The sequence below is a fragment of the Nycticebus coucang genome, chromosome 17, assembly GCF_027406575.1.
Source record: "Nycticebus coucang isolate mNycCou1 chromosome 17, mNycCou1.pri, whole genome shotgun sequence".
In the NCBI taxonomy this organism is placed as follows: domain Eukaryota; kingdom Metazoa; phylum Chordata; class Mammalia; order Primates; family Lorisidae; genus Nycticebus; species Nycticebus coucang.
The window spans coordinates 38,815,591-38,837,851 of NC_069796.1; the positions used below are offsets into that span (position 1 = coordinate 38,815,591).

Below are 22,261 nucleotides of genomic sequence, written 5' to 3' on the forward strand. Positions count from 1 at the left end.
CAGGGCCTGGACCGCAGGATGTCGACGCCACAACCGCGGAAAAAGCGCGTTCACGCGCGAGAAGGGGGCGGAGGGAGTGAGTTTGGCGGCCGGCGCGGCGGCAACCAAAACCGAGGGACTTGAGAGCCGATGGCGCGAGCCACGGAGAGCGGAGGAGGGGTGGCGAACGCGGAGCGCGCGCTGACGTCGCCCAGAGTCACGCACGGAGCGCCGGGTTACGCGCCGACGTCTGGCTGCCACGACTTGCCGTCTGCGGCGGCGGCGGCGGCGGCGAGCGGATCCCGCAGGGGAAGGAGGAGGAGGAGGGAGAGCCAAGGGGGCTGCGAGTGAGCGGGAGAAGCTGGGTGTGAGCCGGACTTGCCCGCTGGAGGGAGAACGAGCGAGAGCCGAGCCAGCCTTCCGAGCCGCCTCCTCCTCCTCCCCTCGGCGTCCCGCCCCCGCCTGCCAGCCCGCCCTCCTCCCTGTTCAGCCCGCAGAGCTCGAGTGAGGCGCCGCTCGGCTAGCGCAGTTGTCCAGCACAGGTGTGCGCGCGCGCGCCCTCCTCCCTTCCCCCCTTCCTCGCGCCTGCCTAGCGCCTGCCTCGCGCCTGCCTCGCGCGCGCCCTTCCTCCCTCCAGCCTGCGCCCTCCCTCACCTGCGGCAGGACAGCGCCCGCCCTCCCGGGTAAGCCCCTCGCGACCTTCCCTGTTGCCAGTGCCACAGGTCGAGGTGCCGCCCACCCCGTCCCCACTAATCGCCCTGTCAACCGAGAATAAATATTGTACCATTGCAGATAACCCTGCACCCTCCCTCTCGGGGACCCAGGTTGTGTAGCAACATTCTCCTACCCCCCCCCCGCCTCTTCGCAGCAAGGAACGAATGAATCCTCTTGTGTTCCCCCCCAAAGATCAAAATAACACGCCCCTTAAAAAACGAAAAAGACAATCCTACCTCCCAGGCTCTGGAGACCACCAGTGATGCCGTTTGCTTAGCAATTCCTGAGCTTCATTTCTCTTGGCCACCTTCGTCCCCGGGCCTGGGACTGTGGGATAGACGTGGCCGACACTCCCTGTACAGCAATCCTGGAAGGAGAGGAAGAAGCATTCTATAATCCTGGCTCCACTGCCAACCCCTCCTCTCTTGTGTTCACCCCCACCCCGAAATGCCTACACCGTCCTAGGGTGCGTTGTAAAAACAAAACAAAAAACCCTTTGGTGCTGACATCGCAGATGAAGCTAGGCCCAAAGATGGGTGGCCCGAACAAGGGATTTTTACTGCCCCACAGACCTAGGTCAGCTCAACAGCTCCTTTGCCTTTCAGGGTAAAAGGAGCAGATGTGAAACTGAAGGGTCTTCCCTTTTAGCTACAGTGGGCCCCGGAGGCGGGCTGTGATGTTTATAGGGGAAGAGACCCCACAGATATATCTGTCATAAACCTGAACTTGGGTAGAGAAAAGCCCAGGAGACCGGGGTAACTTTATTTGGTTCGTAGCTGTTTACCCTGAATACATGCCGCCTTTATTAGCGCTGTGGCTGTGGGACCCTCCTGATGATTCTAATTCGTTCTGATCTGGGCCTCTTAAGGTTTCTGTCGGGCCAGGTGCTTTTGAACTGCTTTTCGCAGTGGTGTCTGTGCTTGTGTCCCGTGTCCTTGGAAGAGTGGTGCCAGTGGTTTACAACAGGCTGGATTTGGTTTGACTTCTTTTGGTAGACTATCAGAGGGGAAAGGAAATTTTCGGATTACTTCAAGACCCCCCCCCCACTGCCCCCGCCCAGCTGACGTTTGCGAATTGCGGCGTTGAAAATTGGAGTGTTGACTAGAGTGTGGAGAGAGTTGCTGATTTCATTCCTTTGAGTATAGTAAAACCATTTAAGTATCAGCTGGAAGAGAAAAAGCTATTGATATTTACATCGGTTCTATTTGGATCTTTTGGGTCCATAAAAGGTTGGGTTCTCTGAATCTTTTATTGAATTTAGAATGTGTGCTACATTTATTTATTTAACTCTTCTGCAAATGCTTAAAATGAAAACATTTGGGAAATGTGAGGATTCTATCACGTGGATTGTTCTCTTCATATTTTAAATGTTTAATTCATATCTTTAATCCTAAACATTAAAATAGCATTGAAGAAGCATAATTTTCAAGATTAGGTGAGCTATAGAAAAAGAACATGCTTTTAAAAAATGATCCGTGAAATGCTGTTACTATTAGTCATTGTTGCTAAATGTTAAGATTTACTTGAGAGTTTCTCTTAATTTTTCTGGTAGATAGCCCTGAGAAAAAAAATGGGTAATTCTTCCACTTTGAACATTTGCAATACAACATTCCAGTTAGTTTTAATGACTGAGGTATTGAAAATAGTTGTATGGTTTTAAGACTGGTGTTTAACCTAAGTAGCGCTTGAAAACACAAGTTCTAATATTCTTTTCTTTTGAAAATTTGTGGTTTTGTAAAATATTAACATTATTTGTTGAGAACTCTATAATAAAAAGGGTTTACTACCCAGAGGTAGATACCCTCTGTCCAAGTTTAAATGTGTGTTGATTTTTACTACAAAAAAACCAAAGCTGAATTAGTTTGTTTTAGAATCATCTGTAGTTCAGGCTGAGGAAAATTAAGGATTTTTTCCTTTTTGTTCTGCCTAATGTCTGTTTCCTTCTGTGCGATTTTTTGTTAAGAGTTCGTTAAATTCAGAGATAGTAGCATTAAAAATAAAGTAGTCTTTAGTCTCTTCAAAATATGTGTGTAGTGTTAATAAAAGGGCTCCAGAAGTCTAGAGAAATTTATTGTGTTTTTAAAATGTATGCAAATTTGGAGGAGAAAGGGAATGTTTTTGGATTTTTTTCATTAACATGGATATTTTGCTGCTTATTAATTTGCTGCATATTATATTTCGTTTCCTCTTTATCTTTTCTTCATTGTCATGAAATTATAAATTTAGTTTTACAACCATTTGTTTTAAAGTAACAAATTCAAACAGCTGGACCTTAGAACTGGCTTTTCATTTACCAAGTTAGTATATTGTTTAGAATTTAGATAATTAACAAATGGGTAGAAGTCTTTTTAAGTCCACAAATTTTCTAATGGAATTTCAATGTTCAATACAAATATAATTTTGAAATTGTATTTAAAGTTCTGAACTTTTTAAGACTTTAATGCATTCTTCCCAGACTACCTTTGGCTATTGCCTAAGGAAAGCAGCTTTCCTCCTAAGACTGAGAAAAAGCCCACACTTCCAGACTTACCCTGAAATTAACTCTCTTGTTTCAGTAGTGAAAATATGGTAAATATCGAATGAATGATTTTGGGAAAGCCATCATTAGTCTTGTTTACTTTTTAGATACATGTATAAGGAGAAAAGTTGACATACATACAATGGCATAAATTTTATACATATATTATGAACAGCATAAAATAAGTCCATATTTATGTGCAGAAATGTGAGTCTCAATTGTTGCCTAATTTGAACCTAGAATTCCCAGTTTAAGTGTGCAAATGATATTTAACTTTTGTTCTGCCTAGAAACTTCGTCAGTTGCCTCTGCGCTGGGAAACTAAATTAGTTCCAGGTAGCAGATGCTTTTTCAGAACATCTAGGTACCACCAAACTCAAAGTGCCTCAGAATCTCTGGACGTAAATGTCTAGGGTAGAGAGCAAGACATTTAGACTGTGAAGTTGGGTCAGGAATGAGAGCCGTTTTGAGACTTGGTCTCTGTCGTGGGGGCAGCGATCATTAGCAGGGAAGAATGGCCGGACCGGCTGAAAGACTCTCTCATTACATTGGCCTTCTTGCTGCCTGGAGTTCTCATTAGGGGGGTAGAGGCTTGAGGTAAACCCTTGAGGAAGAGTTGCAGCCCTTTTACATCTAGATCGGACTTCCCCAGATGATACCTAGCCTCAGTTTACAGACCCGAGCGTAACACCCCGCCCCGCCCCATTCTGTACGGAGTCTTACCAGCCTTTTGCGTAGCTGGCGGGGCTGGGGTCTATCCAGGGTCCTGATCGCTACCGGGCAAGCCTGTGGGAGCCTCTGCTTATTCACACATTTGTTTTGCAGTGAGAAGTGCTCCAAAAGTTCCTCTGTCCCCTTCCCAACAGATTTGGGGATAAGCAAGGAAGTACAGAAAAATCAGCATGCAAAGAGCCCTATGTGGTATTAAAGACTGCCCCCAAATTAAGGGGAAGTTCTTTATGAAGCTCAAAGCCTGGATTTTCTCTCTCAGAGTGGGCCTCCCCTTCAGAGAGCCATTTCAGGGACCACTGGATATTAGGTGGGTGGTTCTGAGGCTTGTTCACAGGACTGCCCCAGTTTGCTCTTTGGTCGCCAGGGTGCTTTGCTCTGTTTCTTCCTTTTTAGTGGGAAGTAGCAAACTTCAGCTTAGAGCTGAACTCGGTAATGCTGAGTAGAATGAGGCTCTTGCTAGGAGAGAAAGGAAGCCGTGAATACCTAGCAGGCAGGTTTGCCCAGAAGGTAAAAGCTTTGAGGGCTCAGGCATTGACAAGTCTTATGCCCTAGACTGCTCTTGGTTTCTGGATCGTTAGTCCTCTACTTACCCTTCTCTTTTCCAGGTAGCTGGGCACTCATGTACACAGTTGTCTCTAGAGTAAGATTGAGGGAGGCAAGTCTCTTTACTCTTACTAGAAAAGGGGGGTGCAATGGGAATGCAACACAGATGGAATAGGCACACTTTTCTCAGGATGGAGGAGGCGATCTGTGCTTGAGAAAAAAGCCAAGGGTAGGGCTTTGTAATCTGTATCTTCTTAGTCCCGTGGAAGATGTTGGGGGAGAATGTAGGCGCACTGGCAGGGGGTCCCCTGGAAATAGGCCTTAGCTTTCCTACAGAGCCAGGGCTGAAGGCTTCCTGAAGCGAGTATGAACATTCATGATCTATCTGGGAAACAGGCCCTAGATTATGCATCAGATGTAGTAAAAGATAAATCAGTTATTTCTGAGCCCCTTCTTTACTACTGAACCCCTTTCCGAGATAAGACGCCCCTTGAGCTGTCACTGTCCAAAGACTCATTGGTTAATTAACGGTCGGTAACCCAGATGTCTGCATAAAAAGCAGCGATCTTTTAATGTTTTACTTTTGGGGTGTTAAGGAGCTCTCTTTGACACATAAGAGTTTAGGGACAAAAGAGTAAAAGGGGCGAGTGAACCTGCTTTAATGAATCCCGTAAGGACCTGCGTTTCCCAGGAAATTCCTGACATTTTTAGCTCATGAATTTCCGAAAGCCAGCTTGGTTTTCTCCTCCATTCTGAGTCCTTCCAGAAGGGAAGAAGAGTGGGCTAGGGTCTGAATGCTCGACAGGGCCTAGCTCATCTGCAGAGCTGGCCGGCAACGCAGCCTGGGCTCAGCCCTGAGGAGGGTGCCCCCTTTCCCCAAATCTCAGAAGGAGGAGGGGGAGGCAGGCAGTCGTGGTCCCAAGAGGGGCTGGTTGCAGGGTTTTTGAGTAAGTGTAGGGTTTCTTTTTGATTGTTCTTTGGGGAGGAAGGGCAGAGCTGATGGGAACAGGCACTGCGGGCACCCCGGCCATGGTGTGCCTACTGTCCTCTGCTTGGCTCCCCCCACCGGTGAGTGCGCCCGCCCGCCCGACTGTGCGGGGCTGCGGTTGGGGGGAGGGGGGAGCGGGATCATCTGAGGCCAGAGACTGCTGCCGTGTACGCGGGGAGGGGGAGCGAGGGGAGGGAGAGAGGAGGGACAGGCTAGGTGTCTGCTGCTCCGCGCCACTGCTGCTGGCGCCCCGTCTTCATCCCTAGCAGCCCCCTCTGCAGCTAAGGGTTATCACCGCACCACCTCTCCTCTCCTTTTCCTCGCCCGCATCTGCAGGCAGGGCTCTGCGGTAGGAGACAACCCAGCCGGTGGCGGGTGGGCCCGTCTGGCTTTAGGTCTAGCTGAGGCCCTCATGGGGGGGTGGCCGTGACTTGGTGTCCCCTCTCTGCAGCAGGCTGTGCTGCGCTGCGCTGGCTCCTCCCCCCCCCACATACTCTTTGGGGTCACTGGAAAGCCGAGCTTAGGCCTGCTCCCTGTGCTCAGTGTGGAAGCCCCCTTCTCATCCCTAGTCCCCAAACTCCCTAACAGCCACAGCCACAGTGGTGGTGGTGGCAGTGGCGGCAGCGACGCGGCCCGTCCTGCTCCCTCTCCCCCACCCAGCCAGGGTTGTAGGGTGAGGGTCGGTGGGTGGGCGCCGCCTGGTGGTCGGGCGGACGGGGGCTGGCAGCGGGGAGGGGGCGCAGGTCACGTGCCGGCAGGCGGGTGGGCGCGTACAGTAGGGCGCCCTGCTACTGTACTGGGGAGTCAGTGCCCTGTTACCGGGTCTCGTCTGTCTGGTCTCTCCCGCAGATCTCGCGAGAGTGGCTGGCTGGCTGTGGGGGTTGCGGCGGCAGCAGGCGGAGCCGGGGAGGGAAAGCAGCGGCGGCTGAGGCGACTGAGGCGGCGGGCGGAGCGGCAGGCGGCGGCGCGGCGGCGGAGCGCAGCATCATGGCGGACCGAGACAGCGGCAGCGAACAGGGTGGTGCGGCGCTGGGCTCGGGCGGCTCCCTGGGGCACCCAGGCTCGGGCTCAGGCTCCGGCGGGGGCGGTGGTGGCGGCGGGGGCGGCGGCGGCAGTGGCGGCGGAGGAGGCGGCGGGGCCCCGGGGGGGCTGCAGCACGAGACGCAGGAGCTGGCCTCCAAGCGGGTGGACATCCAGAACAAGCGCTTCTACCTGGACGTGAAGCAGAACGCCAAGGGCCGCTTCCTGAAGATCGCTGAGGTGGGCGCGGGCGGCAACAAGAGCCGCCTCACTCTCTCCATGTCAGTGGCTGTGGAGTTCCGCGACTACCTGGGCGACTTCATCGAGCACTACGCGCAGCTGGGCCCCAGCCAGCCGCCCGACCTGGCCCAGGCGCAGGACGAGCCGCGCCGGGCACTCAAGAGCGAGTTCCTGGTGCGCGAGAACCGCAAGTACTACATGGATCTCAAGGAGAACCAGCGCGGCCGCTTCCTGCGCATCCGCCAGACGGTCAACCGGGGGCCTGGCCTGGGCTCCACGCAGGGCCAGACCATTGCGCTGCCCGCGCAGGGGCTCATCGAGTTCCGTGACGCTCTGGCCAAGCTCATCGACGACTACGGAGTGGAGGAGGAGCCGGCTGAGCTGCCCGAGGGCACCTCCTTGACTGTGGACAACAAGCGCTTCTTCTTCGATGTGGGCTCCAACAAGTACGGTGTGTTTATGCGAGTGAGTGAGGTGAAGCCCACCTACCGCAACTCCATCACCGTGCCCTACAAGGTGTGGGCCAAGTTCGGACACACCTTCTGCAAGTACTCGGAGGAGATGAAGAAGATTCAAGAGAAGCAGAGGGAGAAGCGGGCTGCCTGTGAGCAGCTCCACCAGCAGCAACAGCAGCAGCAGGAGGAGACTGCCGCTGCCACCCTGTTACTGCAGGGTGAGGAAGAAGGGGAAGAAGATTGATCAAACTGAATGAAAACTCCCCACACACACATGCATACACACACACACAGCCACAAACACAGAGAAAATATACTGTAAAGAGAGAAAATAAAAAGTTTAAAAGTTAAAAAAAAAAAAAAGATATAACTGTTAACTCCAAGGGAGCACCACCCACAGAACCTCCACCAACTGACAGTTTCTCTTCTTGACTTGCCACCCATCGCTGGATGTTGTCCACTTTATCCACCATATAAAACAGTAAGCAGCTGCTAAAAACAAAAAACAAAAAAATACAAAAAGTAATAACATTATATGAACTGTGTTTCCTACTTGATTAAAAAATATAAAGAACTGAGTGTTTATTTCCCTAATTAACCAAGAACTTTTGTACACGTTTAAGCTATTATTATTAAAAGTGTTTGCAAAATGGTCAAGATTATAATATTGCTGAATTATATAAAAGTCCTTTTCATGTTGAGCTAACATTTGACTTTAGCACAAAAAAGAGATATTTTAGAACACGTAAAATAATATTTTTAGTTTTTCTCATTTTGTTACCAAATTTCAAACCTTACATGGAGGTTATTATAGTATATTTGACACCCTATATACCTGTGATTAGAGATGTGTATATATATGAGGGCTAGGCATGCTGTGTGTCTGAGCTTTGTCTAAATGTTATGCAGAAGTTTGTAGAGTTAAAGGTACGTAGGTTTAATTCATGCAAGGTAAACAATAAGTGCTCTCTTTTACAATATGCATTGCATCTGGACCTTAAACATATAAAAATGGTCAGTGAAACTTCTGTGAACATGAAGAAATTATTAAAAAAGGCATTTAAATGAAATTTGCTAAGTTGTGATTTTTATGGTTGGAACCAAAGTTATTCAAATAGTAAAAGGAAAAAGAAAGAAAAAGGAAATCTCCCATATTTTTCTGCATCTGTTTGCTTTGACTGAGTAGGCGTTTTGTCATTATTGTGTATATGAGATGTACTTGTATCGTTCATAATATATTTTTTTTATTATGTGTAGAAAGATTTTAAAAAACTAACGTGCAGCAATTTCCAGTGAACCTGTACTTGGACATCAGGTAGTGAGTCTATTTGTGGTCACTAGCACTGTCTCCTAAACTTGTAAGAGGTCTGAAGCTATCCTTTGATTTTTGCCAGTGCTATTAACTATGTAGACCTGTTAAAAAGCAGAGCAACACAATTATAGTTATCCTACTGAGCCATGGATTCTGAGTTTAAAAGTGAAAGCCAAGTTGGTGTATGTAAAGGATTTCCATGTAGCTGTGGTGCTAGTTATTACTGGCTACATTATATGCTAAATGTATTTGTGTTCCCCAAGTGTACAAGCCTTCTATCAAAAGTATGTTCTATAACTCATATATTTGAGGTGTAGGATTTGAAAATGCAAAGCTTAGGAGAGCACTTTATCAAGCTGGTGTCCTCCAAACTGAAATTGTTTGTAACGATAGTCTTTTACAGGTTTTCATTTAAAGATGTTTGTGTGCTTTTAATTGACAACTAACTTCTTGCTGCTGTATAGTAAAATATTAATATATTTTTATCATTAAACTGCTGCATGACTATCATCTTTGAGTGAAGAGAAAAATGTTATAAAAAAGATGCCTTAAACAGTACATTTTGGTTTGGAATTCTGTAGAAAGTATTTTGGTAAAAAAAAAAAAAAAAAAATCTTGTCTAACAAGAGTTCTGGGGATGGAATTGTTTCTTGGCAAATCCAGCCATATAGATCTAACTGCTGTATGTAGAAGACACCACCTGTAGGAGCTGGAAGGTATCAGTGCTTCTCACATTGTAAAGCATTGGCCTAGGAAGGCAAAACAGTTGTGTTTTTGAAGGATTTTTTTTTTTTTTCTGCTGGTTCTTTGGGTTTTGATTTGATATTTTTAAGCTCCCTGGTTGAGTGTGTTGTCTTTGTTTTTGAGATCTACTGTATGTGTTGAATAACAAGCTATTTTCATTGTACTGTGCATTTTCCCATTAAATTGTTTGCTTTTAATATTCATACAATGTTAAATATGAGGTGACCGTACAGTAGTTAGGAGTTTCTTTACTTACAAAATCACTGGAAATGATTAAATTGCTTTTCCCCATCCCCTAAGGTGCATTTTTCTTATTTCCGTATAGTAAAGTTGAGCTTTTACAGTGCATAATGTGACATTTGGAATGCTTATCAACTGCATGTAAACATTAATAACCTGCACTTTTTTGTCTTAAGGTTTGTTGAGCTCTTTTGTTCACTGTATTTTAACTGTGATATGGAAAAGAGTGCATTCTCTGTGCTGTTATTAGGAAAGAGAATTGCTTTGATTTTGTCTCTTGTTTACTATAGCTTCTTTAAAGTTAAGCCTTGTACTACAGGTTGTTGGAGTACTCCTAGATCAGTGTTTCATAGTGGCCAGCAATAAGTAGTGCAAGTCAACAAAAACACAGCAAACTTAGGCAAAGTGTCCTTTCTTTGAGATGCAAGTTCTTTCATGAGGTTTTCTTTAGGGTCAGAGTTACCTAAAGTGAAGCCTTTCTTACCTATAGACTTCAGATTCTGCTTGGAATCCTACCGGATCAAGAAGCACATGTATTGTGCAATTGTCTTTACACTATAACAGTTGAACACAATCTTACTAAGATTCTGAAACCAGTGTCTGATTTACGGTCAGTGGGTTTAAAAAGAAATCCACATGCAGATCTTTTAAGACTTAAAAAGTGATCATAGAAAAGACTGTCTGTAAAGATGCTCTTTTTTAAGCATCTCACTTACCTCCCCAAGCACCCTCCCAAACCTTCCCTTCTTTCCTGTCTTGTTCATGGTTTTCCTTCCTGCCCCTCTGTCCCCCCCCAGGTGCTCGGTACTTTACCAAGGTTCTATATTTCAGTGTTTTATGTTGGAGTTTTTCCTTATTTTTATTTTTACTAGTTGGTAAACCCTTGTTTGTGTTGACAAAAAAGGAAATGGTGTATTTGACCATATATGTTATTCATAGAAGACAGTATGATCAAATGTGCCAAAAACAAGCAAACAAAACTTAATTCCTGATAAGTATGCCTTATTTTTATTGATCTGCTTTGTCTTACAATTAAAGTCCAAGAGCTTGGTTAAACTGTATTATTTGCCTAAGTATAAAAGAAAACTTGAAATGCATTGCAATATTGATGTTCTTTAAAATGAGAGACACTGTCAAGTAATTTAATCCAGAGATCAGCCACCAGATTTGAAATGCTCGTGTGTGTGTGTGTGTGTGTGTGTGTGTAGTTGGTTTTTTCTTTTAAATCACCAAATCTTTTTTTTTAAGCTACTTTTTATTTGTGCCTCCTATTTATCATGCTGATGTTAGAAGCAGCAGTCATCCAGCCACAGAGGGAGCTAAAGTTAACTAACCAGAACTGTAGAAATCATTATACATGCCTTTGACAACAAAGGAAGTTCTTAAGAAAAGCCATGTCGGCTTTTCATCTACTAGATATAGGTTGGAGGTAGATGAATATTTGCCAAATGGAAATAAAAAAAGACAATGCTAGTCAGGAAAGACAAACTGTTTTCCAGCTTCTCAAAAGCCATGGAGCGTAGAAACCAAAACTAACAGGGAAATAAGTCTCAATTTTTAGTTGTCCTGTGCAGGGGTTGAAATTTGACTCAAGGGGGAAAGTATATCAATATGTTTTTTTAGGCCTTCAGTCTAGAGACAGATAACTATTCCAATTGGTTTTTCAGGTAATGGAGAAAGCTGCTAGTAATTTTAACCCCTGCCTAAAGAAGACAAATAATTTCATTTGGGAGCAAATACTTACTGCCTTGAAAAATAGCACTGTAATAGCCTATGATAATTAGTTGTAGAATAACCTTTATCCCTTTCAAACTATGCAAATTATTAAATAAGTGTAAATTAGGATTCAATTAAAGATAGTTGATTATATTGCAATCAGATGGCATTCGCAAACTTAACTGGAGCATATACAAATCTATTAGTCAACGAGTTTTTTATGCTAACGGAAAAATATAATTTAGCTACCTATTCTAAAAATGGTGAATATTATTAATATTGTATAATAGGACTGGGAAGACTGCCTCCTTTTTTGAAGAGAAAGAATAAGGATTTTTATAATTGTTTTTCATCAAATTTTAATATTTTTGTCAATTTTAGGTATTTAATTTGTAAAACAGTTTGCTTTGTACTGGCATACAGAAAATAGGGTATTGATTTTAAACTTTTTGAAGCCAAGTGATCAAGTACATTTGTAATAAAAGTCAATGGATCTATATCAGTTGTACTCACTGTTTTCATTTCTTACTCTTATTAATATAGGGATGCTGTACTTTTTCTTCAGGAAAACTGAACTAAATTTGGGTGGAAGGGAGGGGAAAAGATAAATCTTATGATAATAATCTGGGTGGGTATCATGGCCCATGCACTTTATATCATTTTCAAGTCAGTTAAGATTTGTTATATTTAAAAAGATGCTATGTCGACTTTTTTCTTCCTATTTTCTTATGGAACTTGATGTTTGGGGGGATTATGTCATTCATTTTTTGTTCCTGTGCTTTAACATTTTACATTTTGACATTGTTTACACTTTCTAAACTAAGGTTTTTTAATGACATTTTGGGTTATCAACCAGTTCTGATGACCCACCATGGGCATGATTATTTTTTATCTCCTATGCATGTTTCACTCTCTCTTCCTCAGTATTCCCACTCAGTTTTTCATGTTACACACATATGTGCACACACACATTTCTAGTTGATTTTAGAATGGCACTTTTTGAAACTTGCTACAGTAGCTTTTGTAGCTCCACAATGCATTTTATTTTACATATGGGCATACTTCTTTAAGATTTTCTTGCCCATAAAAAGTGGGATATCAAATCTAATGAACTTTTTCCCTTTTCAGAGTCTTTTAAATATCAGATTGAGATCTTGCTTTTAGTGTAAAAGGGTATTAAAAAAAGGGCATCTTCAGCAACTTAGGTTTGGAACAGTTCTTGATAACACTGAGTATAACAGAGGTGTTATCCCAAAATTTTAGTATCTTAATAATTTGGAGGTACACACAGACATACACACTCCATGAAAGTGGATTAAACAGGACAGAGAATTTATTGGAATTGCTAAAGCAAATAAAATTCACCAAAGTTAAAATTGTCCATTAAAGTGTCTTAATTTTTAAATCACACGTTATGTAATATTTTTGTTTTCTTTATTGCGTATTAACCAAATTTAGGCCATTCATAACTGAAGCATGCTATAAGATGATCACTGCTATTGAAATTATTGTTTTTACCCAGAAGCATTACCATTGAGTTATCTTTGCAGAATTTGCAATATTTTTAAGAAAAGCTGATTTTAATATTTTGAAAGTTATTTGAATCTAAAGTAAGACCTATATTTAAGGCATAGAGCATTTGACAGGCTCTTTTTGGACAGAAATTTCATTATTATGGGGTAAGTGAAGATAATCTGTATTAGCATTAGCATAAATCAGATAGAATTTCATGATGTAAGAACCACCAGATGAAAGAAGAAAAATATTGGTTCTAAGCCAACGGTTCATTTTTTATCTACTAAAATAACTACCAAGTTTTGATGTTGAATGATCTAGGTAATTTATGTCTGTAGGAAAGTTGAGTATGCCAAAGGTCACTCATTAGTAGCATTTCTTATCAAGAATTTCATAGCATTCATTCATTTTTATTTTATCCTCATATTATGTTTGGTACTTGTTTTGTTTTTTTTTTTTGTTTTCCTAATGTCCTTTGCTTTTGTGGAAAATTGTCTTGTTGATAGGTAGAAATATGGTGGTGATCCTCTATGTAAATTGGTTCTTAACAGATCAGGACTATTTTACTCATTTTGGAATTGCAAGATTTTTACATTTTAATGAATACATACTTTATTTTGATGATTAGTAATTTGCTTATTTAAATTTTTATAGCATTTCATGGGAAAGAATTTAAGCTAAAGAGTTTCATTTAGAGTCCATTTTAATAATTCAAGAGGCTTCCAAGTTCAAGGACTAATTCCTTGTATTCTAGAATTGTTAAAAAACTGGAACTACTCTTGTTAATATGTTTTAGTTGAAGATGGATTAACACAAAAGGATCCTAGGAGGGGTTAAGAAAAGATATTCTTATTGTGAAGTGGCTGTTGAAGTTAGGGGACAGATAATTTACCTATTCACCTTGACTAGCTCAAACAGTAATGGCCATCAGCTAAGGACTTATCAGACTCATGCTAAGATTGGGACAAACTCTTATTCAGCTAAAGTGGATTGGCAATTTCCAGTGCAGGTAGCTGTTGGTGGCACTTGACCTATCTCCTTAACATATATATCTGGCATCTTCTCTCTCCAACCTTCCTTTTTCCTTGTTTTTCTCCTTTTTTGATTCTTCTTGTGACAGGACTGCCAGTAGCCCTCAGGCTTACGTAACCCTTTGAGAATAGTAAAGAAATTGCTGACTCCTATCTTAGAACATAGCTAACTGATGATCCAGAAAGATTTCTGTATTATTAAGTAATTAGACAATTTTTTCTGACTGCTGTTTTCCCCATAGTTGGCAGTTTCAAGGGCATCAAATTAATGTTTGTTAAGAAATTTGTGAATTGAAGAGAGTACAAAGTATGTGTGTTTTAGGTTAGTTACTGGGAATGGAGACTTACTGGTTTGGAAATTTGAGGGCAGAAAGGGGAGAGCTTGTTTAATGTGTTTGTGAATGGGGTTGTGAGAGGTATATAAACAAGAAATTGGTTTGAAGGTATAGTGGAAAGAATTTTTACTGAAGGCAGGAAAAAGTATAAGATGGCCTCTGAATGAGAATTATTTGCTAAAGACAATGAAGTTGATCTTGACTAAAGAAGTTTCAATAAAGCTAGAGAAAATGAGTCCCCCGTTTGTTATGTGAAAACTGTTAATCTATAGCTAGAGTTTTGGTGATGATGCATTATACAGATCTATTTTCATTTGTAGGATGTTTGCTTTTCTGGACAAATTAGCACAATTGTGGAATGGCGGCTTTTTCTAGTCAAGGCAAGTTGGTGCTGGGGACTTACTTTGAGAAAAAGAATGTAAGAAAATTTCAAACTATTTCAGTTACCCTTTTTAAACTATCAAAAATATTTATCATACAGACTATTTTCTTGACCCTTGTTACAGTGTAGTTTACCTTTTACTTTTCAAAATGGTCCTTAGATCAAATTATTGATTTGCTGTCCACAAAGATTCAAATTATTTCTTACTTTTATAGACCTTTGGGGCCTTTGGCTCAAAATTTCTTAGAAAAGGACAAACCATGTAAAACACTAAATCGCAATTTTAAGTATATTTTCTATTTATTTTGTTAATACATTTGCAATCCTAACCATTTAATCTTGTGAACCTTATAAAGCCCTCAATAATATTATGTTTCTAAAATTAGAATACATGCTCCCCAACTTATGTTTCTATCTGTTTTCTCACATTTTTACTTTAAAATTGTAGTATTCCCAAGAGTTCTGTGGTAGAACACTTAATAATATAACTTAGTACATCTTAGAGGTTCTTAATGTCATTTTTAGGGTGAGCTGATAGTGTTTAGATTTCTGTTCCCGTTATCCCGGTAGTGTTTTAAATTATAATAAATAATTACTACAATATTTGTTTGTGAAGTTACAAAATTTAAGTCAATTTGGATTAACTCTTTGTTGTCAAATTTAGTATGGATTTATTCCCAGTGATTTTGACAGATTACTTTCAGGTTTCCTTTTACTCATATCTGTATAAATTAGTGATAAAAATCTCTTTTAAAATAGCCCCCCAAAAAGGGCTGCAGATTTTGTACTTGGAAGGTAATTTTTCTTTTTTATAAATATCAAGTTTATTAATAATAGCAGGATTATTTTTATTATAGCTTATTTTGTAGAGTTGGCACTTAATATAATTTCCATACCTTACTGTGTCAGATTTTAAATTATAATACAGTTACATACTATAACTTGTTTAAGTCAGTGAAGAGTCTTCTTAAATAGCCCCTCCCTTACAAATCACTTATAAGAAGTGAATTCGTAAACCTTCATCAAGAGCCAGTTATTTAAATGACTGATAACAAGTTTTTGAAAGACTTCCTTAAGTCTTGTCAGTGGAGATAAATGTTAGCCCATTTCCATGCTGCATACAGTTGTTAGGGTTTATAAAGTTGTCAATATGTACAAGTGCAAAAGCAGGAAAGACAACATAAAGTTGCCTGTGAAATTTCTAGTTTTCATTGTTTGCACTACTTATCTTTGCACTTGATTTTTTGAAAGTTAAGACTAGTCACTTTCACTTTTGTTTCTAGTCTTTTCTGATTTCTTACAGAATTATGTTTTCAATATCCCACCCAAAGCAAAACTTATATGCAACTAAATATGCTTTATAAGGCCAAGAAAATATTTTTAGTGTTAGCTATGTAAAAGAAAAATTTGTTTTGATAAACTTTTTAATATAGGCATTTATTTGCCAATAAAATCCTTTGTAAATGTAACTTTTATTAACTATTTAAATAGAGTTAAAGTTTAGGAAATATGTGTGTGTGTACGTAAATGATGTCTTTAGATCCAACTTCTGGCTTGAGATGGCCTGATTTTGGATTGTTGGTCTGTTTTCACAGAAGTCAATGAGATCTGAGTCTAGCTGGGTACTTGCTTAAATACCTGGAAGTGAAGTGGGTAGCAAACGGCAGCTCCCTCTTTCATGTAGTTTTCCTTAATGTTCATATAGTTCCCTTACGGTCTATGTGATACAACTGATATTGACATAATTACATTAAATGAATATTACAGTTTGGAATTCACTTTTTAATCACTTTTTGAGGATGAAGAGCATCAGTGGGTAAGAGACTTTATTTTAACCAGATGCAGTCTTATGACCTCAAAGATATACTCTAGCAAGAAAAGAATAAAAAGTGTACCTGTGAACGTATTTTTTTGTCTTAGATTATGCAACACAGTATTCAGAATTGCAAAAAAAGTGACAGTTTAACCAATGAAACAGAGATGTGTTTTGGGCTAAAATTAATTTTTTGTGAGTTATTTATTTTATATTTCCTTTCTCATAGATTTTTATGCACTATATACTTAAAACCAAGTGAGAGGACTCTTTTCAGATCTGGTTTATTTTTGGAATGCCTGAGTGTGTTTCTGGATAGGAAGATGGTGTTTTAATTCTTGACATGCTCTTCTCAGCATGTTTTGCTTGTCATTCTGGATCTTCTGTTTGCAAATTCTGTTGAAAACGCAGTGATATAATGAGAAAGTCCTCTATGGCATAGTGTGAATGTTTGTGGCCGAATTTATTGTGGAAACTTATGGCTTTGTTTTTACTTTGGGTAGAAAATTTAACTCCATTGTCCTCTGATTTTAGGTTTATATAGTGGAATTATGCTAGATAGTTGTCTAAATATGTGCTAATTTTGGGAAATGAAAGTTCATAAATGTGTATTTGACTCCAGATAATCCTTTACTCAAAATCACAAGTTTAAGGCTCACATCATTAAGAGTTACCTAAGCTTCATGTTGTCGAATCTTTAAATGTGGATGTTGTTCAGCATTGTATCTATGAATGTCCTTTAGGAAAAGAGAAAAATTTAGTCTTCAAACCTTTTCTTGGAGATTAAATTTACCATATATGGAAAATGAAAATTTTTAGAAAGTGGCTTTATTTTTTAATGGAGTTTAACCAGCTTAATTATTTTTTCTAGTTTGAAGCATTTATTTCCCAAATGTGAATAAAGGGAAAAGATGAGCAATTTGCCCCTCCTCTTTTAAGGCCGTTTTTAGTTTTCTGCCCCTATTTCCCAGTCCTGGTATAAAATGAATTACGGGTATCCCTCTTTAAGTCCCTATAACCCTTTTTCAGATCACAGATTCATTTATCTCTGATAATCACATGAGAGTGATGGACCCTCTCCCAGAAAAAAAAAATGCACACAGATAATTTTGCATACAACCTCAGGGGCATCACACGTGTTTTGAAACCCAAGTTAAGGATCTCTGCTCTAAGCGAACTCTGTACAGAAAATTTCAGTGAAAATTATTGATAAAATTAGGAACTAACTATTGGCTTCAAATATTTCAGATTGGAATTATTGTTAGATGGTGGCCCCTACTAACAAAATGTGACATTGCAACCAGTTCTGTTAGACATAATAACATCCAGACAGAAGGAAGAAAAAGCAAAGTTCTGAGAGCTGTTTTTATGGAGTCAGGGCATCTCTATATGTGGGAGCCATTACTGGTTCAAGGCAGGGGTCAGGGTGCCTGACAAATTCTAGCAGGGTAGAGTTTGATAAATCACATTGCTCAGGATGCCAAGGGGTTAACCATTATCTTAACCCCTTCCTCACCAAAAGATTTTAGTTTTGTCTATTGGGAACAAGATGTTACTAGGGAAAAAAAAGATTTGCCTTACAACTTTGCTGGAACACATCACTTTGGTGACGGATGGGACACTAGTGTTATTTTTAAGAAGGTGCATAAAACCAAAGTAAATTATTCTCTATGTAGAACTTTATTTACTAGTAATATTTGTTTGGGTATTTAGCTTTGACAATTTTTACCAGTAAATATTAGTTTTATTTAAAACTGGGAATTCAGTTTATAAATAGGATAGTTGATATATCTGTTCTTCCCCTTGTGTAAAGAATAGTTTAAAAATTTATGCACACTTTTTACTTTTCTCTCTTAATGCCATGGGGTGGGGTGGGTGATTCGGGGAAGATCATTGAGTCAATAACTGACAAAATGTCTTCTTCAAATTTAAAAATTGAAAAGCAGCACTTTAAGTCTAACTCTACACCATTTTATTGCATGTATTAGTTTTAATAATTTTTGGTGCATGCCTTTGGGCTTATTCAAAAGTGTACAATAGGAAAGTATATTTCCTTTCTTAGAAAGGAGATGTTTTTCTACTTTGCAACATGTGATTACAAAAATCTTCCTCTGTGGGAAGATTAACCATGTATTGAACTACTGAAAAGTATATATTTTTAGATATACAGAAGGAATCTACATGGAGCAGCATTCAGACCTATATAGAAGTCATAGCATTCTGTATAGGACCAAAAGGAAGTTACCTTAAACACTTAAACAGACTTTGTTGGGTAGAAATACCTTTAGATCTTGCATTGACTTCCAAAAAGAAAATGCCACAGAAGTTTGCTGAAAACTTTTGTTACTTGAATTTTCTCTGTCAGTGTATTTAGCCCAAATGTAACAGCTTTGGGTTAGCATACATGTAAGAATCAAAACACCAAGCTAACTAAATAGTTCAGTCTTGTTTGCCAATCCAGCTTGACTGAAATAAGCAAACTAATCACATACAACATGAAAAACTGTCCAAACTCCTCAAAGGTTTCGACAAAATAACCTTGGCTGATGTGGGAAGACTCCCACTTCAATTTCTGACCTGACAGTGAAGATTCATGCTTGACATGATTTCAAACCTGACAGTGTCTGTTTAAGGAGCTATGGTACAGTTTGCTAATTCAATCCCAGATACCTGTTGATCACCTGTGAGATCTAGAGTCCAAAGTAGCCAGCAGCCGTATCCCTGAGTGCTCTGTGCCCATCAGATATCTTAAAGTAAGCAGGGTTGGGACAGGTCACAGCTTGGATGATTGACCTCAGATGCTATAGATAGCCCCAGATTCAAGAATTGTGTCTGCTTTCTTGAGAGTCATCACTGAACTAGTGTCCCACACTGTGTTACTTACTGTAGATGCTCTTAGAGGAGGCCCAGAGCACACATCCTAATCCCTTATGGTACTCAGAGAGGGGGTGCTAACTCTGATGCCCTGGCCAAATTCCAGTTTAGGGATGTGGGTCTTCTCATTCTAATTGGAAATGTGCATCACTTCCCATTTTTCCTGTTGATCTCAGTGCAAACTACACTAGTCTGTTTCTTTGCCCTGGTCCCAAGTCTCTAAGATGCTGGTGTGTATTATAGGGGCCAAGTTCATGCCTTATCCTAACGCACAAGAGTTGAGGAATGGGTGAGCTTGGTGTCAATTCCCTGTGGTTATATGGTGGACTCTTGTGATGCAGTGGGGATGAAATTGGCCCTCTTTTAGCGTAAGTCGGAGAATGTGCACTGGCCAGAGGCTTCTAGCCATGGTGTGAGCTGAAACCAATTTTCCCTCTTTTCTTATAGCATGTTGAGAAAATCTGTTGGGTTTTCAGCAGTCAGGGAAGGCCGGAGTTCTGCTTTAATCTGGGTAACTGAGGATGGTTTGAGCAAGACTTTGGTTAACTAACTGGGTTCTCAGATGCCACAGACTCCGTGAGAAGTCACCATTATTTTCAATGGTTGTGATAGAATTTCCCCCTAGTAGCCATTATTTTAAGATTATATTGCAGAGTTGCTTTATTTTGAGCTTTCGTGTGTACACAATCCCAAACTGGAAGAAATTTTAAAAAAAAATGGAATCCTGCTGTGAAAGGTATATATTACTCTAGATTTTTCTTACTGTAAATATTGTAAGATTGTAATACTGTTGATATTTTATTAACCAACAAATGTTAATCTATGTGAATTTAAACTTATTTTAAATGTGCTTCTTATTTACTGTGTGTGGTCCCTGTTGCTGACAGTATTAAGTTATATTCTGATGTAAGATTAACTTTATTAAAGAATGTAAACATTAATGTTTCCTTATGGGAAAACAAATAAAGTATAAAGAAGACAATTCTTTTCATTGAAATATACTGTATATTTACACTTGCTAGACCCAGCACCACTTACAAATTTAGTACAGAATTTTAGTTAACACAGCTGACATGGTTGTGCTCTCTTTGAAAGTCTAAGAGAAGGTATTGTTGAAATATAAACAGTTTGTATTTGTCTGCTGTGAATCATGATCTTGAAATTTCTAATCAAGTTTGTAAAATTTTTATAGTTAAACATTTTAATGACAATTTAAAAATTTATCTTCTCTAAAAAATGGTCAAAACAATATCATTTCAGAAATAGAATTGTTCTTTAATACCTTTCCAAAATGACTTTGGTTAAATGGACCAGATGTATGTTAGTTAAAATTTAGGACTAAGTTGTTGGTATTCTTTGAGTTTACAAGTTAATCCTTATTGGAAATGTGCCAATATACAGTAGAATATCATTAATTTGCACTGTTTGGGGACCCCTTCTAAGAATGCTGAATTTTGCCAACTAAGAAGCAAATGCAATTTAAAAAGTAAATTTGAGCATTCTGTATTAAATATGTGCAGTTATTATCACATGAAGAAGCGCAGTGTGTCGGGCTGTAATATAACCATATTTGCTGTCATGTTCTCCCATCTCAGTGCTGGGAACTCACCATGTGGAAACCAAGCAAACGTGTTGTGCATCAGCCGGCTTGAGTTTGTTCAATATCAAAGCTGAAACTAGCGAGGTCTGCTGTACTGCTTATTGAAGTATTGTGATTCTTTTAGGCATTGATTCTTACAAAATATATACTGTAACAGTATACTTTGTACAGATTTAAATTTTATTTGAAAAAAATGAAATAAAGTAGGCAAAAAAAAATAAAGATGTTTATTTTTCATGTGACTATATAAACAGATCAGTCTTTTGTTTCAGTGCTTTTGGGGGGAAGGGGTCTGGTTGCTCTTGAATTTTGGATAGATGGAAATCATTTTCAGGACTCTCAACAGATATACTTGCCTATTAGGATCACTAATTGGGCTGCAAGCATTACTCTTATTTCTATTTCATTTTAAAAGTTTTATTTTGGTAGGTTTTTTTTTTTAACTTTTTTGTTTTTTGAGACAGAGTCTCACTTTGTTGCCCTTGGTAGAGTGCCATGGCATTATGGTTCACAGCAACCTCTAACTCTTGGGCTCAAGTGATTCTCTTGCCTCAGAGTCCCAAGTTGCTGGGACTACAGGTGCCTGCTATTTTTAGAGATGGGGTCTCGCTCTGGCTTAGGCTGGTCTCGAACCTGTGAGCTCAGGCAATCCACTCACCTCAGCCTCCCAGAGTGCTGGGATTTCAGGCCCAGAATTTTCTAATGGTGTGATGGTTAACCTAGTCATCATTTTGAAGAAAAGGAAAAACTTTCCCCATAAATCATGTTCCTTTCTCATGGAAGGATATTTCTTTTTGGTCATTTTAAATTTGAAGTTGGTTTGGAGTAGTGGAAGGGTTACAAAAGATCCCGTGACAAAAGATGAAGAGAATCTTCTGCAGAAAATAGCAGTTGTGCTTTAAAATAAGATCCCTTTCAAAACTGCTTTTCTAATGAGTGAAATGGCAGACAGTGAATGAAGTTACCAATAAAAACATGGCATAGGAATAATCCTTCAGGATAGTTTCAATAGGGCTAGCTCCTAGAAGAGTAGATTATCTGACCAGGAGAACTACCCCAGTTTTGACCTCTAATTCAGAAACCAGCGGAGGCCTCAGGTGTATATTTTCCTCATTTTTTGGAAGTGGAGTTTTAGGTTTTATTTGTGGTTTCCTCCTTTTACTTTTTTTGATGTTTTCACTTACCTTCATGATGGATATGAGGAATGCTTGAAAAAGTAGTTCTCCAAGTTTTGTGACAAAAATCACACTATGGAAAGCATATGACAATTGTTTAAATATATGTGCAATGGTTATATTCTAAAACTGGATGCCATAGAAAATCTCCAGTTCATGGTATTACAGTTCCCAGAGTAAATCCCAAGAGAGTTTATTGTGATTATTGTTTTGCTGTTCTTTTGCTAAAATGGTCCTCCTTTTTAGAAGACAACAGTATTGGACAAGCTTCCACATCTGATAACCACCATTCTAATATAAATAATGCAGAGATTTGCTTTATGAAAACATAAAGCT

At 40.0% G+C, this 22,261-nt stretch overlaps 2 protein-coding genes across 4 annotated transcripts in view; both read left to right on the top strand.

Annotated features, from left to right (window-relative positions):
- Positions 1 to 197: 197 nt before the first annotated feature.
- PURA (purine rich element binding protein A) lies at positions 198 to 21,000 on the top strand. Of its 3 annotated transcripts, none has more exons than XM_053566484.1 (2): positions 198 to 521; positions 6,323 to 21,000. In XM_053566484.1, exon 2 carries the CDS (start codon positions 6,461 to 6,463, stop codon positions 7,430 to 7,432), a length of 972 nt encoding a protein of 323 aa, XP_053422459.1. In that variant the 5' UTR covers positions 198 to 521; positions 6,323 to 6,460; the 3' UTR covers positions 7,433 to 21,000. The 3 variants fall into 3 exon arrangements, with proteins under 3 accessions (XP_053422459.1, XP_053422458.1, XP_053422460.1); XM_053566483.1 differs by lacking the exon at positions 198 to 521 and adding an exon at positions 524 to 662; XM_053566485.1 differs by lacking the exon at positions 198 to 521 and adding an exon at positions 2,654 to 5,822.
- CYSTM1 (cysteine rich transmembrane module containing 1) overlaps positions 642 to 22,261 on the top strand; it is a 138,516-nt gene continuing 116,896 nt past the window's right edge. Inside the window, exon 1 of the mRNA XM_053566495.1 lies at positions 642 to 662. The gene's annotated coding sequence lies outside the window, so the exon portion shown is untranslated. The remainder of the gene's footprint in view (positions 663 to 22,261) is intronic.